The sequence below is a fragment of the Lipophrys pholis genome (assembly GCF_963383615.2).
Source record: "Lipophrys pholis genome assembly, chromosome: 8".
Taxonomy (NCBI): Eukaryota; Metazoa; Chordata; class Actinopteri; order Blenniiformes; family Blenniidae; genus Lipophrys; species Lipophrys pholis.
In genome coordinates, this window is record NC_137630.1 from 27560057 (window position 1) to 27577370 (window position 17314).

The 17314-nt window shown below is 42.9% G+C and overlaps 2 protein-coding genes across 2 annotated transcripts; both read left to right on the plus strand.

The window, feature by feature from the left end:
* The first annotated feature begins 225 nt into the window (after positions 1–225).
* Positions 226–4443, plus strand: LOC308113758 (uncharacterized protein). The gene is made up of 4 exons (XM_080470218.1): positions 226–517; positions 632–1103; positions 1582–1726; positions 1928–4443. Exons 1-4 carry the CDS (start codon positions 319–321, stop codon positions 3119–3121), a joined length of 2010 nt encoding a protein of 669 aa, XP_080326344.1. The 5' UTR covers positions 226–318; the 3' UTR covers positions 3122–4443.
* Positions 4444–5696: 1253 nt separating this feature from the next.
* LOC308113759 (protein-serine O-palmitoleoyltransferase porcupine-like) lies at positions 5697–16548 on the plus strand. Its single transcript, XM_080470219.1, has 14 exons — positions 5697–5833; positions 6517–6659; positions 6755–6947; positions 7760–7803; positions 7957–8138; positions 8233–8363; positions 8488–8508; positions 8969–9094; positions 9183–9283; positions 9392–9468; positions 10557–10620; positions 10817–10902; positions 12677–12787; positions 13896–16548. Exons 2-14 carry the CDS (start codon positions 6524–6526, stop codon positions 13995–13997), a joined length of 1374 nt encoding a protein of 457 aa, XP_080326345.1. The 5' UTR covers positions 5697–5833; positions 6517–6523; the 3' UTR covers positions 13998–16548.
* The last annotated feature ends 766 nt before the right edge of the window (positions 16549–17314 follow it).

Consider the following 17314-nt stretch of genomic DNA (forward strand, 5'->3'; position numbering starts at 1 on the left):
GCAGTCTGAAAGTAGTGTCTTTTGAAAACATGGTTAATATTTGTTAAGTGAAACACAACACATCTCTGTGTTTCAATTTACAGATCATATTAACCCGTTAGTATGATCTATGAAGTGAAACGCAACATCTCTGCGTACACTTTGTGTTTTCGCCACAATTCCACATCACGGTTTTTTCCGACCGTCAACGGAGCACCTGAACGCATCATCTCCAGTGACGTTGCCACCGACGTTGCGCGCGTGTCCTGGCAGCGGAAGTGGAGTGTTGTGATCCGCAAGGTTCTGAAGCTGTTTTAAAGTTGAATATATTTTTAAAATATGCCTTTTTGTAGCGTGTCTGATTGTAAATATCGAACCACCCGAAGTTCGTCCATTCGAGTCTTCCAGTTACCGCCGGGAACTACGCCTTTCCTGGTCAACCAGAAGCGTTTATGGCAGCATGCTATCCGAGAAGCGAACGGAGGCGCGGAGACGCTCCGCGTGAACCTGCACGTCTGTGCCGCGCATTTCATTTCAGGTTAGCTGCTTGGCGTTTCACTTTGTTAGAGCCATCTTTCACTCCAATGTTTTATCATTATTGCATCTCTCCAGTTGTCTTCAACACGTTTGTCTTTGTTTGTGTGATTTGCAGGAGAAGCTTCATCAGACTTCGAAAGCCCTGATTTTGTGCCTTCTGTGTTTCCATGTAAACAAGAAAGGAAGACCTGCGGCCAAAAAATTAAAACCTGCAGCAAAGCATTTAAGAGCCGCCCCCATAAAAGCGAGACCTGCTCCCCTGAACCTATGACCCGCAGCCAAGAAAGCGAGAACCGCACCCCAGAAAGCCAGACCCACACCCCCGAACGCCAAACCCGCAGCCAAGAACGTAAGACCCACACCCCTGAACATATGACCCGCGCCCCAGAAAACGAGAACTGCACCCCAGAAAGCAAGAACCGCACCCCCGAACGCAAAACCCGCACCCCAGAAAGCAAGACCCACACCCCTTTACGTAAGACCTGCAGCCAAGCAGGCAAGAGCTACACCCGGGGGATTCAGACCCGCAGCCAAGAAAGCAAGATCCGCATTCAACAAAGAGAGAACCGCAGGAGAAAAAAGAATTGGTGAGAATTTACTGTCGAGACTCCTGGAATTAATGCTAAATTAAAATCAAACTGCTGTGAAAAGCATTTACAAAGATAAATTTGTGATGCTAGCTATTGTTTCTTGGCATGTTGATATGAAGCAGCCCACTAGGGGGCAGTATAGAGAGCTGACTTCGATACAGTGCATACTAATGATGGTATACTGTACATGTGAAGATGCAAGACCATAGCCAGGGCCACGCTCTTTCATGCATTCACTTATGTCGTGCATTTTCATTGCTTCAGTCTCATAGTTTCATGCAGGGTTGGACTCATTCACACTTTCATGGCGAGCATCTCGTATGGCAGCCGTCACATCGGTGTGTGTGACAAAATGCAACTGATCTTGTAAAGCACGTTGAGGCTGCTTAAGTCGTACAATGCACTATAAAAGTAAGTCATATTTAGATTACACACGGATTCAAATAAGTTTATTTTCACTTGTCTTTGTCCACAGTATTTTCGGTTCTCGTAAAAGGCGTCACAGATCGAAAACCGAGGAGTCGCCTCTCGACCTTCAACCTTCAGCTTTAAGGGAAGCTCAAAATGAGCTTTCGGAAGAAGAAGAAGAACAGACACCTTTATCTTCATCAGTGCTAAAGGTAGATGCGACGAACGGTTGAGGATCGTATAGAAGTAAAGTGTGTTCCCAGACAGCTCACAGATGGAATATTTTTTCTAAATTAACGAAATCGGCAGTCGTTAGTTCATCAAATGTATAATTAAAAATATTCAAATGTACCTTTTTGCCATATCCTGCTTTCTTACTGCTGTTAGGTGAATTGTGTTTGTGTGTTTTCAAGGAAGGGGAGACGTTGACTGATGCTGAGAAAGTGTCATTCCGTTCCCAAACGACGTCCGGGCTCAATGGGATCCCGCCTCCACTGCCAGCGGACATCACAGCGCTGCTCAAGCGTCATCCCGTTGTGCGCCTAAAACGCCTTGTCGTGCCAACGACTGAGTTTCGGTGCGAACTGTGCAGCGAGACCTTCACCAGCTCGCCGCTGCTTGCAAAACACAAAGAGGTGCACGACGAAAACTCGCACTTCATCTGCGAGATCTGTGGCATGAGCTTCACGGTCCAGGAGGAATTTACGGCGCACCAGTCGAACCACCCGAAGCTCGAGCCGTATTTCCCGTGCAACATGTGCAACCGGTCGTTTTCTACGATCCGGCACCTGAAGCGTCACAAACTGCTCCACGTCAAAGACGGCAGGAAGTGCCTGAAGTGCGGCACGCTGTTCTGCCAGCGTCACAACCACGTTTTGTACCTGCCACAGCCCAAGGCCAAGTCGGAGTTCGAGGGAAAGTCTGAAGAAGAAGAGGCGGCCGGCGAAGAGTCACAAAAGGTTGACTGTGATTTGATGAAAAAGAAAGATTCACCAGTGAAGACGGAGCCGAGCCGGGTGACGGAAACACCGGCCAGTTCCAAGAAAGTGCGGCTCATCAGACCTGCAACAAACAGTCCTGTTGTGACGGTTTCTATGATCCCAGTCCTGGGAGTCTTTCAGAAGAGCCGCATGGCCTCAGCCTCACCGCCACACATAGAAATCCTTCCACAATTCTCTCTAAAGACAACAGAGCCCTCACCTCTGCCCCGTCCTCCTCCTGTTCTTCTCCTTCCTCTTCTTCCCCCTTCTCCCGCTCCTCCTCCTCCTCCTCTTCTTCTCCCCACTCCACCTCCTCCCCCTCATTCTCTTCTTCCTCCAATGCTCAAATACCCAAGTGACGACATCCATCCAGCAGTTCATCCAAAGATAGAAGAGCCTGACCCTCCGGCAGCAGAAGAGCCTTTTGTGCCCCAATGCTCCGACTTCCCACCCTCCCTCAAGATGTTCTCCCCTCAGTACCTCACGTCGGCCCTACTGGAGGTTAAGAGAAATTATGAATCCATTTTCAACAAACCAAAACGTTTTAAGGGCGTGATGAAGAAGGAAGAAAGTGATCCACCAGGAATGAGACGGAGAGTTGCGTACGACCTTGAGGTTGTGCTCTGATGTAAGCAGCGTGGGATGGGGGGGGGGGGCACTTGTGAAACAGGCAGTGACTCAGGCCTCTACTTAAACTACAATTTAACCTCACAGTCTGACTGACCTGTTTGTTTTGTTAAAATAATTCACTGCTGCTTTGTATTCGGCTAAAAAAACCAAAAACGCTTCATCGAAGACTTTGGAGGTTTTACAGCTGAAGTACAAGCTCGTGACTGTTTATTCTACTATTACTGTCACATTCATGACTTGATGCTTGACACACAAGTGCATGCTCTGAAAATGATTCGTGCTTCGTTTTAAAACATCCGCTCTGCTGTATTAAGTTTTTTTGGGTGCAGGAGACTAAATACCTTTTTTACACTTGGCTGAGCCTGAAATGCTGCTATTTGTTTTGTTTTTGTTTTTTATATTAAACTATTAAAAGTTCCCACTTGGTCATCATGTAAAGTAAGGTAATACTTTGATACACAGTTGTCAGATTGAGCCCTGGTAAACTTTTTCTTTTCTTTTAAAGTTGTCTGTAAGAATTGATGCCTCGGCCAGTGTTTGTTTTCACTGTAAAGTTATGGCGCATCGGGGATCCACAGCTTTCCCTGGACGTCCTCTGACGATGCTCCACGGGCGAATAGACCGCGTCACAGGGTGTGACTCACCTGCAATAATCAAATTGTACCGTTTGGTTTGCAGATTAATCCCTGTATTTGACAATATAGCCGCAACAATCCCTTCACTGGGTTATAAAGAAAGAGGTTCTTGCTCAGCATTACAACTGGAAACAGCTGATACTGAATTTTCCAATCTACCTCTGCCAACTGCAAACACATTTTTCATAATATAGAACTATACTGTATTTGCAAATAATGGCACCATTGTTGTGCAATTTACAGAATTCTAGCAGTTCCTTCATACACCGGTATGAGAATCCGCTTGTGTGCAGAAAGCAGAGTGACACAGTGAGAGTCGACGCTATCATGCGGTCTCGTCTCTCTCGCATCAACAAGCACCTAACCTGCTAAATGGAGAGCAGGCATGACGCTGCTTCTGTCTGCTGCAGTGCTGTTTTCTTTCTTTCTTTCTTTCCCTCTCTCTCCCTCGCTCTCTGTGGCAAACACTAAGCTGAAGACACTGGAAGGAAACAAGATGAATCCGTTGCTTTTTCTTTCTTTTTTTTTTTCTTTTTTTTTTTTTTTTGCTGTATTCACGTCACTGTGTGCGTCTGTAGATGCAACACCCACTCTGGATTTAAGAGTTGAACAGGTGATGTTGAACCAAATGGCTCAAACTTTATTTTTTTCTTTCTGTTCAATAAAGTTAATGACAGTTTTGCAACAGATGGTGAATGGTGGTTTTATTACACTAATTGGACATATTGCAGTCTTTGCTTCACAGCTGCTTTTGTCAGTTTGACCTTGCAACAAATTAATTTGTAGACGTATTTATAACACTGGGTTGCAGTTAAAAGACACTGCAGACTCACTTATCACAACATGAAACTACGATGTCTGTAAATACCTTTGAAAGGAAACAACCATGCTGTATTTTATTGTATTAATGGGAAATAAAAAAATAAATTCTGGCCAAACTGTCAAGGCTCTCCAAGCAGCACAAAGTCCCTCCGATTTGTCCTGATGGTGGCACCAGAGGGATTGTTATATTGACCCAAAAATGTCTGTCTGTTTTTGTTCGACAGTCTTTTTTTTTCATCAGCGTGTCATATTACATTAAAGTCGCTGGCTTGTTCTTTGAGCTGGCATACAAAAAACGATTGCACAAGAAAAACCCAGAGCACAATAACAAGAAGGTGCCTTCCTGCCTTAATTTCTCAGGCCTTGTTGTTACTATGAAGTTTGATTTGAGTGATTTTTGAAATAGCAAAACTTCTTCAAATACTGCAGTGTTTTGAAGTAAAACACTTTATTCCCCAATGCGATTTTTATTTAAGTTATTAACATTTTTAACTTAGCATTAGCATTAGATAAAGCAATTACTTCCTAAATAGGAGTTAAAAAGCAAAAACAAAACCCTTCAGAAGTAAATTCAATGATTTATAAAGTTTTAACCGAAAAAAGCTAAACAACCTTCAAAGCCCTTCAATGCATAGGTGAAAATGAGAGTGGGCCAATATCCTCTGTATAAACAAAATACAATAAAAGCAGAATTAAGCATATTGATAACCCCACTGTTAATGTGTTATCTGCAATAGACTGTCTTGAATTTCTGCAGCCTCACATTTCACACAAACTAAAACTTATACCTGAATGAACAACACGACCAGACCATAGATTATATCATGATATTAATCCTATTCAAAGGGCATTCCTTTCCTCTGCAACCTCTTGGGCCACATCTCTTGACTCCTTGAGTCCATCTGCACGCTGTACATGTCCCATTGGCCCGGATGCGCCGGTAACTCTTATCAAGCGCTCTGATTGGTTGGTTTGGCTGTCACTCAGAGGAAAGACGCACCGTGATTGGCCGGCGGCCCCCGAGCTCGGGATCCGATTGGCCGTCGCGTCTTCGCGTGGCTTCATACACGACGGGCCAGCGGTGCTGATGCTGTGACAATGGGAGTCATCCAGATATGCATCATCTGGACCGAGAGAGCCTGAAACACCGCGGCGGCGGCGGCGCGCAGGCTTGACTGAGCGGCAAGAGGACGGAGAAGCAGCCGGGGCGAGCTACGAGGAGGAACCTCCTGCTGCCGGTGCTCTGAAAACGGTGAGTATCATAACATAGAGTGGCGTGCCCGGGGCGTCCGGGTATAAATACGCGGAGCGCAAAAAAAATAGTTCATCCCGCTGGGGAAGTGGAGGCGCGCCGGACATCCTCCACCAGATTCGTTGTTTTCAGACGCATCTGCCCGTGCGGAGCTGCGCAAAGTGTTGCTGGAGATGCAGCGGTTGTAGGAAAGCAGCTGTGAGTCAACTCGTCCCCCATCGGTCGACTGCATTGCGGAGAGAGAGAGAGAGAGAGAGAGAGAGAGAGGGAGAGAGAGAGAGAGAGAGAGAGAGAGAGGGAGAGAGAGCATGCAGTAGCATGTGTCTAATAGTATTCATATGTTTTCTCAACAGAGGACACATGACCCATTTCATCGTGATTTTTGTCCAGCAAGTCACCATCACAGAGCCCTAGTTTGATGCATTTGCCAAATGAATACAAAAACATAAAGATATAAATAAATTAATACCTGAACGAGAAATTATAAACACGTGAGAAACGGCATCATTATTGCTGAACGTCTTGACAGCTACACTCAATGGATTGGCACTGATTTGTAGTCAGTCGCTTTGCATGCTGGGATTTGAAGTGTGCAATGTGTTGGCAGCCCCAGTGCAAGGACACACTGTAACACTGCAGCGTTTGACTTCCCCTTGCTTTTATTTCTTCTTGCCTCTTCAAAGTCTCGTGATGGGAGCGTTCAGCCGGCAGAAGTTTTTCCAGGAGCTTGCTCATGGCTGCCTGCTGCCTACAGCTCAGCAGGGCCTGGAGCAGGTATGGCAGCTGCTGGTTATCTGCCTGCTGTGCCGGCTCCTCTGGATGCTCGGTGAGAGTCCCATTACTTCATGCACAATCTGATCCATTTGCTTGCGTCACTATAACCACCTGTGCCATGTTTTGTTTTGGTCTTCGCTCCGCCAGGACTCCCGTCTTTTGTGAAACACCTGGGCACGGTGGCCGGAGGTTTCTACACTCTCTACCTGTTCTTTGAGCTCCACATGATCTGGGTGGTCCTCCTCAGCCTTCTCTGCTACCTCTTCCTCTTCCTGTGTCGCCACTCGACCATCCGGGGCACCTTCCTCTCCATCACCGTCCTCATCTACCTGCTACTGGGGTGATTGGAGGTTTTTTCTTTCAAATTCGTTTTTTATCTACTGTAAATAGTACTTTACTTTGAATTGAGACGCAGAGAGAATCCGAACAATTACTCATGAGCCAGTCTGCGTGAGATTGGAAAGGAAACAGCGTCCTGTCACCAGGAAGAAACGATGAGTAGATCCACACTCAGAGATCTCAGGTTTTTACTTGCACTGGTCGGGTCAGAGAAAAGAACGAGATAGAAACAGGATAGGGATTAAAACAAACAAACAAAAATGAAGCACAAAGAGAGACAGAAGACAAAGAGGAAAGAGCACAGACTACAGGAGACAGACTTATATCGCTAAAGATATGCAGTTGTTGAAGAAATTCAAAGTCGTCTCTTAGCAGTCTAAACCTACAGCAGCCAAAATAGAAAATGAACCAGCACATATAAGTTTATATATAAGACTTTTAAAAAGTCTTTGAGAAAAAAAAAAAGATTTGTAATGTGCCAATATGGTACTAACAGTTCACTGAGATATGATGAAACCGTGTTGTTTGGTCGTACGTACCTTAAGAAAAATGATCTCAAATGCTATTCCAGAGTTTACAGGAAGCAAATGAAAAAAACAAACTGATATGGGACAAATCTCTCTCCTCATTCCTGTCAGTGCTCGCTCCCTGCAGCATGTTGAATCAACTAGAGACTCTCCAGAGATCCACTGGGACCCAGTGATAGAGAGAATCCTCTTCCGACGCATCATTGCTAACCTCATCTGAACTGTTTTCAAAGCCTGTTCTGCATTGAGGACTGCATCGTAACTGATTATTCTCCCATTTCGTCAGTGAGCTGCATATGATGGATACCACCAACTGGCACAAGATGAGAGGTAGCTCAGGAATCTTTTAAATATCAAAATGAAATAGAAATCCTTTCTGTACTTGGTCATCATGTTAATTTATTATATTTTGCCACGACAATTAATTTTGTAAGTCGTAGTCTGGACCCGAGTGGCTACATATGTGCTGCTTATGTTATCCAGGTTCACAGATGGTGGTCGCTATGAAGGCCATCTCCTTGGCCTTCGACTTGGATCGAGGTGTTGTCGCCAGCGTGCCCTCACCCATCGAGTTTATGGGCTATATTTACTTTGTGGGCACCGTCATCTTTGGTCCCTGGATCAGCTTCAACAGCTACAAAGAGGCTTTAGAAGGACGTAAGCTGGTAGGTGTGATACCGTGTCTTTGGACGAAGAGAAAGAAGGAGGATTAATTAAAGATTCAGTCTTTTTTTTTCTTCTTCTTCTTCTTCTCCTCAGAGCTTTTCGTGGCTTTTTAAAGTGTCTCTTTGCTGGGTGAAGAGCCAGATCTGCCTTGTAATTTCCAACTGTGTGGCACCCTACCTCTTCCCTTATTTCATACCTGTCTATGGCGATAAGCTACTGCGAAGGTGGGTGCGATGCAGAGATATCTGTGAACAAAATCAAAATCCTCTGTTTATGCTCCGGCTTGGATTGCTCACGGCTTAGTTCCTCTGCGTTGGCTAAAGCTTCTGTCGTCTGATTTGTTTACAGCAAAAAGAGAAGAAAGATCAGGTGATCAACTGTCCCTCCACCACAGCGTCTCTGAACTCACCCAACATGCTCATCACTGCATTTTCTGTTTACCATTTGCATTTCCATTTGTTTAGCCCCCCCCCCACCCCCAACACACACACACACACACACACACACACACACACACACACACACACACACACACACACACACACACACACACACACACACACACACCTTCTCATTTACCACAACTGTTTCCCCATCTTGAAAAACTTGGAGAGCTTATCCCAAGGCAAGTCAATAAAACTGTATCACCGTACAGCCTCACTGACATTACTCTGTTTTCCCCGCAACGCTGCTCAGAGGTACTCCGGCAAAGTATGTTTTGTTTTGGGTTTTTTTTTCCATGTTTTGTAATAATTACTGGCATTTAGGCAGATTATATTTGTAATTCAATTATCTTACCCATCTGTTTGTTGCTGTTTGGAAACATTAGGTGGCTGCTGGCGTACGAGAACACGCTGTCTTTCCACTTCAGTAATTATTTCGTGGGCTATTTGAGCGAAACCACCACCACTCTTGCTGGGGCCGGCTTCACCGAGGAGAAGGACAACCTCAAATGGTCAGAAGTTGCTGTTGTCGTTGTCATGGCGCACGTTTCTGCTTGTTTTCCCACTCATAACTTGGCTCCCTTCCCTTTCAATTTGAAGGGACTTGACCGTGTCGAAGCCCCTGAGTATTGAGTTTCCTCGGTCGATGGTGGAGGTGGTGACGTCCTGGAATCTTCCCATGTCCCGCTTCCTGCACACCTGTGAGTCATGGTGTTAACAGCATGTCTTTGATGGCAGCTGCTGTTCCTTGCGGTTATTACATATGTATGACTCATCTGAAAGGAAATTCTCACGATCTGACCTTACAGATGTTTTTAAGAGCGCGCTCAAGTTTGGGACATTTTCTGCCGTCATGGTGACGTACACGGCCAGCGCCCTCCTGCATGTGAGTACGGTTTGATGAAAGTCCCAGTGAAGAATGAGGGAAAGACAAAGAACTCCCTGCAAACGTTAGCAGATTATAGGAGACAATCGTGGTTTTTAATCAATGGTTGTTATTTATGATGCTTCCCTTTTACATGTAGCCTTTGGATATGTTGGTCTACATACGTACATGTTGAAGCCACTGGAAGCCGTGTTGAGTGGAGTTTGCATGTTCTCCCCGTGTGCACCTTCAGTTCTTCTAACAGTCCAAAAACACGCCGCTGACGCAAAGTCGAGACTCTAAATGTCGTGTAGGTGTGAACGCGAGTGTCTTTGTGTGTGTGTGTGTGTGTGTGTGTGTGTGTGTGTGTGTGTGTGTGTGTGTGTGTGTGTGTGTGTGTGTGTGTGTGTGTGTGTGTGTGTGTTTGCTCTGTGATGGACGGGCGACCACAGTGTGCACTCTGCCTTCACTCATAGTCAGCCGCGATCAGCTCCAGCTAGACAGGATGTTGATGTAACCGTAATAAATCAGTTGTACTTCATCTTAATAGTGTGTTTGATTTTATACGTGTGTTTAATTTTCAGTAGTGTGTTTACTTTCATCTCACTAATTAATATGTTGTATTTTTATCTCTGTCCTTATCTAACCTGTGCGTATTGCACATATGGACATATTGGTGTGTTTGCTTGACGTATTTTTGCTATATTTAACATATACAAATGTATTTCTATTTTATTTAGGTGACTGACTTCCAGTATTTGTTTCTACCACATCTATTTCTTACTATCACCGTTTCTATTTCTAATTATGTGTTGCTCTCTATTGCTTTGTAACACCATTGCTGTCCTTGTCTATTTCAAACTATCGATAACTATTTAATGCTCTCTCCATTGCTTTCCTTCGGTAGTTTTAATTCTCTATCATGCTCTTTATCTATTTCTTACTTACTCGAATCTCCTTTATTTATTTATCTTTATTTATTCCTTCTTCCCTATAACTCTCTGTATCTATCTCTAACTTCTCCTGCAGCCCTGACGTTTGACTGAACTCACTCTGTGTGTTTTTCTTACATGTAGTGTGTTTTTGATTGCGCCTCTTGTGTCCGGCAGGGTCTGAGCTTTCACCTGGGAGCAGTGCTCATATCTCTGGCATTCATCACGTACATCGAACACGGTACGAGTCGTCCGCGTGTTTTCCTCCTTCTCCACGGAGAGAAGGTTGCTTAGCGTTGCAGTATTAGTTCATTTCACCCTCGCAGTGTTTCTATTCACTGCAGTGTTTGTAATTTTCCTCCCGTGGTCGAAAAGCAACTCTTGCACGGACTTTATTTTATTGCTTTGTTCATGTTTTCTTTTTTTTTGTGTTTCAGTTCTGCGGAAGAGGCTCGCAGTTATTCTCAACGCTTGCGTACTTTCAAAGAAATGTCATCCAAACTGCACTCACCAGAACAAAAAGGCAAATATCCTTTGTGATTTATGTTTCCTACCAAAAGACCTTTGTTACTGTTCAGTTATTATTAGTACTGAGCTCTTCAGATTTGCATACACGGAAAGGAAGTAGCTGAATAATGACTAAATACACGTATTTTGTTTTCTTAGTGAAAGGACTGATAGCGCTTTCACTTCTCTGTGCGAAATATCAAGCAACAGCTGGGAGACGTGTGCATAAACGAGCAGAAATAGTGAGAGCAGCCTGGCTGTGCTCCAACTCCTGCACAGCACCTTTAATTAACCGAAGCTTTTACATGTTTCACACTGATTCTGTTGTGGTCCGTGTGTGTATATATACATCTTAGTTTGGTTAAACAACATTACTAATATGGCACCTTTTAGACAATAGACTTCACAAGTGATTGACAAAAACAATAAAAAAGACAAATAATTGCAAACATAGACATCGGCACACACATACAGTATGTGTGCAGATGATAAAAAAACACATGCAAACATCTCGAGCCAGCGCATGGCCAGAACTGTTAAATAATATAAGCCGCCAATAGAAATGGCCGTCATCATAAATAACTTATAACCACACGTAATAATTTAAGAAAATACTTAAATAAAAGTGATGTGAACAATATGCATAAAGTTTATTTCTACAACATACAGTCATATAAATGTGTTAAAAGAGATATACTAAAGAGAAGTAAATTAAGTAAGTATGCCGACCGGGGTCTCATGCGCTTAATCTTGATTTCATTTGCCTGTGTTTACAAGTTGGCTCCTGATAACTTATTTTCATCATTTATTAATGTTTTTAAGGTCTTAGCCTCTGTTGAAGCCCTTCATTCAGTCTAATTCTTCTTCAGATAAACATTCAGCCTAAAAACTCCAAAATCAGTATTCCACAAAGCTCCACATGAAAGCCTGACTAAAGATAAGCACTTTAAGTTCACATTTGAAAATATTAATAGTTTCAGCCTGTCTCACATCTTCTGGAAGACTCCTCCAACGACTTCGCTAAAAGCTGCATCGCCAAATGTTTTTATTCTGCTTTTGGAAGCATCTAAAAGCGAGGGGTCGTCCGGGTCCATGAACTAAAAGCATCGGAGCAGCAGGAGCTCAAAGAAAGGCCACTTCTCCCATAGTTAACATTCCGGCAGACTTTCCCCAATTAATCCCGTCATGATGTTTCATTTTGATGCTGCCTTTAGTAAGAACAACCATGCCAGACTAAAATAATGTGGGGAAACATGTATTTAATATATTACCAAAGAGGAGTAGACATCAGGTTTCAGTAGCGGCACATCTGCTGCAGTTAAAATGCAGCAGCAGCGGCGGCGGCGGTCTGATGCCTTGTGCTGTCAATTGGTACAATTTGGCAGTGTGCTGGCGTGATGCCCGGCAAAGATCTCTTATGTTATAGTGGTTACACGCATCAGAGCAGCAGGGAGTAAAAGTAATGAATCATTTGCAGAAAAAGCACCCTGCTGGAGCTGCGCTACATGGCTGATATCCGTCCTACCACAATTTAGTCATTAATACACTGAAGCCCGCAGGGAAGGCCGTGTCGAATCGCAACTATTTCACTAAAGTTTGGTGAAAGAAGGCATTATTTATTAACAATTTAACAGTCAAACTTCGTCAGATAATTTGTCTCAGCATGAATGTGTTGGAAAACGAGCAGGAATACGATTCGGTGACTTAAGGAGGAGAAACCCACGTGAATTACGATGAAGTGGTGTCTGAGGCACTTGAATCTGTTACATAACGGCCTCTCTTCTCCGCAGGAGCTATGGGTGTATATGATTAACATAGCTTTCAGTGCTTTGGCAATACTCCACTTGACGTACCTGGGCTCCGTGTTCAACTCCAGCGTGGACTACATGGAGGAGGATGAGGTAAGATGGCATGAGAGCGTATCGATCCGCGCCGGATAGTCACATCACGCAGCGGTCAGAGAGGTGGAAAACAAAAAGAGCAGAAAGAACATCTAAAAATAACAAACTGGGGAGAAAAGAAAATTGAAATCTGAGCTCAAGTAATTGGAATATTAACGCTATAAATGATACAAACATGATAAACCCGAGAGCAGCGAGTAGGAGTCTCGCTGTGTCTGATTGAAGTAGAATTATATTGCAGACTCATACTGGAGTCAGAGGCCACAGCGTGTTCAGCAGAGGCCGTAAAGACGCCTATATTTACACATCCTCTCACATAATGCTCGGCACACTATGTGACATATGTGTAGTGCTGCAGAGGAATGTATCCTTAGCTGCCATATTTATAGATGAGTGATAGCGTGATTTATAGTTTTGCATGATCGGTGGCTTTAGATCTAAATCGGTTCAGAAAGAAAGAATAAATATATTAGGAATCACACCTTTTCTTGCACAGGGGCTTTTAGGACCCACTAAGGGCTCTGCATTCAATAATTGATGCCACCATTTTTGAGACCTGAATGATTATTGCAGGTGATACTACTTCTTATTCCGTTTGTGTCTTGCTCATGCGCCTTCAGCTTCTTTAAGCAGCTCTGAGGACGATTCACAGTCACAGTGAAGTGATCAAAGCCGCTGACGGTAACAGATACCCACAGTGAAGCTGCAGAAGTCGACGAATTAAAGAGTCATTGCATCGCATCAATAATGGCTGCATGCCACGACTTTCTGTTTCAGTTTTCAAAATAAAGAGCCCTCCAAAATTAAAAAGAATTCAAGGAATTCATAGTGTTTTATACAAGGTGCTGTCGTGATACACCTGTTGTTGCTTTTTTTTATTATATAGATAATAATTACATTTTCTGACTCAAAACTATGATAAAGGTTGAATCTGTGTCACTGCTCGTTTTAAGGCTTCTGTAGCCACACTGAGAAACTGTGTTGGCTGTTTATTGTCTGAACAATGACAACAAATTTTATGTTATCTTAAAATGCTATTATAAATAACAGCATAATTGATCTTAAGCACGACTTTTGGAGCTCACGGTTCACGTGTCGCCCTCTACAGGATGATATCACCCATCATACCATTCAGAAGTGGTCAGAGCTGAGCTGGACGAGCCACTGGGTCACGTTTGGATGCTGGATATTCTACCGCTTGATTCTCTAATGGCATCAGACAGAGGTGAAACAAAGGAAGCAATAATGAGAGATGAAAAGCCGGTTCTCCACTTCTGCACTGTGACTGTCTCCCGCATCAGACCGAAGAGAACATAACGAGCCTGCACACAACAATAACCCAGCACCCTGTGTTCAGGTGCTGCCGCATGCCGGTTGGGTAATCTGTTATTCTAACCTGCTGGGGACTAGTTTTGATATCCATGAAATGATAGCTCCTTTCTTCCCTCCGTATCGCATCCTTTATATCTGAGCCGCAGTTTGTCGAGCCCTCATGTTGTGACAGCAGTTACCGATGTCTCACTGTGAGTCACAATCAATACCTATCAGCATGGTGGAAAATCGGCTGCTCCTTTCCGTGGACACACGATAAAGGCCTATTATCTTGGTTTCAGCAGCGGCTGCGGCAGATGTCCTCCAGATGTGATTTCCCTTCACCTCAAGTGTTTTTCAATCGTACTTTTAGCCTTGAAGGATAAGGTGGGCGACATTCGATAGTCCTCTTAGAGTCAGCAAATCCCCTGACATAACCAAGATCAATAATGCAATAGTACATCTCCCTGACACTTTCTGATTTCCCCAGCTTATCTCTCAGCATGCGACTCTGTCCTCACTCAGTGTGCTCTGATGTATAGGAAAGGCTGAAACATTCCTCAAATCGCTGACGACTGTAAACCTCTGAAAATGCTACTCAAACAAGAGTAACTAGTACATTTCTTTGTATAGATTTCTTCTTTTAAAAATGTGACCCTCCCCACCTTACCCAATTTTTCCAGCTTATAAAATAATTCACAAAAAGTGATAATGAAATTATTAGATTTGCAGGCGATGTGAAGAGGAAGAGGAAGGATTGCTATCACAACGTAATCGGTGTATTAATGCAAGAATTTGAGGTGAGAAATATCAAATTCATGTTGATTCTGGAGTCACACTTGTGCCAGGAAGGCCATCAGCCTAGAAACTACCAAACTCCATTGTGCAAGTTGCAATGACTTGCTGTTTCAATCCTTGCAAAGAGAAAGCAGCCGAGTTCAAACTAATTTATAGACAGTTCACACATTAAATTAGCTGTCATAAGTACCTAAGTGTACTTAAAATGGTATAAATAATTGTCACTGCGGTGGTATACTTAACTGTTGTTCCCATTTCAGTCTTTTGGTTGTCAAGCAGACTTGCAGGCGTGGAGGATATAACTATATAATTTATACTTGTAACAGTATTAACACAATGTGCATGCACACTGGTTGCACAATAATTAGGATGATTATTTGCGACATGCACATGGATGAACACTCTGAATCCCCCCCCCCCAGAATAAGCTGGAATAAGTGAAGCATAACATTACATTGTTCAGCAGAGGTCCAACTGTGGTCCTGCACGCTGCCGAGGGGAGGGAGGGAAAGATTGCTCCGAGTCTATAAATGAGAAATGAGCCATGACAACAAGGGAAGCAAACATGCAGTCCAGGTAAATTAACATGTGTTTTCGAAACTGAACCGAGAAAAAACTGAAAGTGTGTGTGAAGCGTCAGTAATGCAGCTGAGTGTATGACTGATTAAAAGATGCAGTTTACAAACCAAGACCTCGCGACCCTTTCCTATAAATCTTCCTCAGTCCGTCATAAGTGACGCTGCTGCATCTTTCTTTTAGTGAAATCCTTATTTGTGTGATCAGAGTCGCCCGTGCCTGATTAAAAGAATGTGTTTTGGTCTTTTCATGGGATTTGCTGTCAAAAAAGAGGACCAGCGGAGCTGTCCTCCGACAGACTCTCCAGCATGTAAAAGAGTTTACGTCTGAAAGGAGAGAGCACATGTTAAGGTTACGAGGCAGCAACTTTCTAGTCACCAGGAACGATTTTCCCCTTTTACTGAATTTTAGATATTGAATTTTAATAAATTAGACTCAAGAGTTTTTTCTTTTGTGGTGGCATTTCCTAATGGTGTTTGTATTTTTGCTTTGTGTTGATAATATTCTCCTTGAACCTGAATAATTTGCCTTTGCTTAGTAAAGGTCTTATTAGGTTTAAAATAAAAACAAAACTGTCTTTTACTCTTCAGTGCGATAAAATAAAAGTTTAGAATCAGGGTATTTTACTTGTATTTCCTTAGAGAGAAACTGTTTGAACCTCTCATTCTCATTGCAGAGTCACAATGAGATTATACAGTACACTATATTAAATATTTATCCATAAGTACAGATTTTTATTACACGGCTGCTTTTAATGATGTGATTATGTAATTGAGAGAACACGAGTGTCTGTATCAGATTGTGATCACAGTCTTCTGTATCTTTTTGAGAAAAAACAAAATCAAGAACGTGAAAGGATTTGCTTCTCGACTAAGATGTAGTGTTAGATTAGAGCCTGAATGTTCGTTCAACGCTTGAGAACAAGTGCTCAGTCTCTGCAGACCCGTTACCACTCTACTACCAACCAGTACTTTAGATACCGCTCCGATATTTACTTTTGGTCAATGTTTGGTCCCTGTAAATGTGAAAGCACTGATACACCTGTGATATTTTTATAAAATTTTACACGAAAGGTGAAATGCTGCCTGTCTTTATTTATATTGAGTATTGTTCCAGATGTTAACCTGCTGCAGACGCGGTCACTACAGTTTCACTGCAATCCTGTTTCAACACACCCGATTGCAAAGAGTGGCGCAAAACTTCATGAGGAAACACGTTCAGAGCTGCATGACATTAAAACCATGACTCTTTATAAGACACTCATCTTAGTCACTCTTTTGTGTTGCTGAAGTCTTCTTTAACACTTTTTCAAAGTCAGTAGGTACAAAGAAATACAAAGGCATCCAATATAATGTATATGCAACATAATTAGAAAGTGCAAAATATACCAAAATGGTACATTTTCATAATTTATACTTCACTAATTCTCTAAATGGGATCAAATTCAGATTGAGTTCTTGAAAAGGCGTTCACGAGCTTAAATAACTAGAATCTAGTTTATTTGCAAGAAAGTCGCGTGTTTTGTATTTACCATGAACCTATAACAGTTTGTTTTAAATAAATAAGTAATGTGGAAAGTACCATATAAGGTCACTTGCTTAATAAAACATTTATAGCACTTCTTCCTTCCTGCACAGGAAAAGCAAATGATGGTACTTTTCATTGTAAAAAAAAAAAAAAATCTATATCAGTAAGACCCAGCAATCCTTCCTGCAGTTACAAAAATGATAGAGTGAGCGTTTGCCATTGGCCACACCAATATTTCATTCAGCTTTCATATGTTTGTCTGTGTTACATTTTCCAATCACATTTAGCCGGTATAATTGTAAAATGCCTCTCTGT

Excerpts from the sequence above, each read along its gene's own strand:
- LOC308113758 (XM_080470218.1), top strand. The coding sequence starts at position 319 with ATGCCTTTTTGTAGCGTGTCTGATTGTAAATATCGAACCACCCGAAGT. Across the intron at positions 518-631 it reads TGCCGCGCATTTCATTTCAG|GAGAAGCTTCATCAGACTTC; the intron begins GTTAGCTGCTTG and ends TGTGATTTGCAG. Across the intron at positions 1,104-1,581 it reads CGCAGGAGAAAAAAGAATTG|TATTTTCGGTTCTCGTAAAA; the intron begins GTGAGAATTTAC and ends CTTTGTCCACAG.
- LOC308113759 (XM_080470219.1), top strand. The coding sequence starts at position 6,524 with ATGGGAGCGTTCAGCCGGCAGAAGTTTTTCCAGGAGCTTGCTCATGGC. Across the intron at positions 8,364-8,487 it reads GGCGATAAGCTACTGCGAAG|CAAAAAGAGAAGAAAGATCA; the intron begins GTGGGTGCGATG and ends ATTTGTTTACAG. Across the intron at positions 10,621-10,816 it reads CATCACGTACATCGAACACG|TTCTGCGGAAGAGGCTCGCA; the intron begins GTACGAGTCGTC and ends TTTGTGTTTCAG.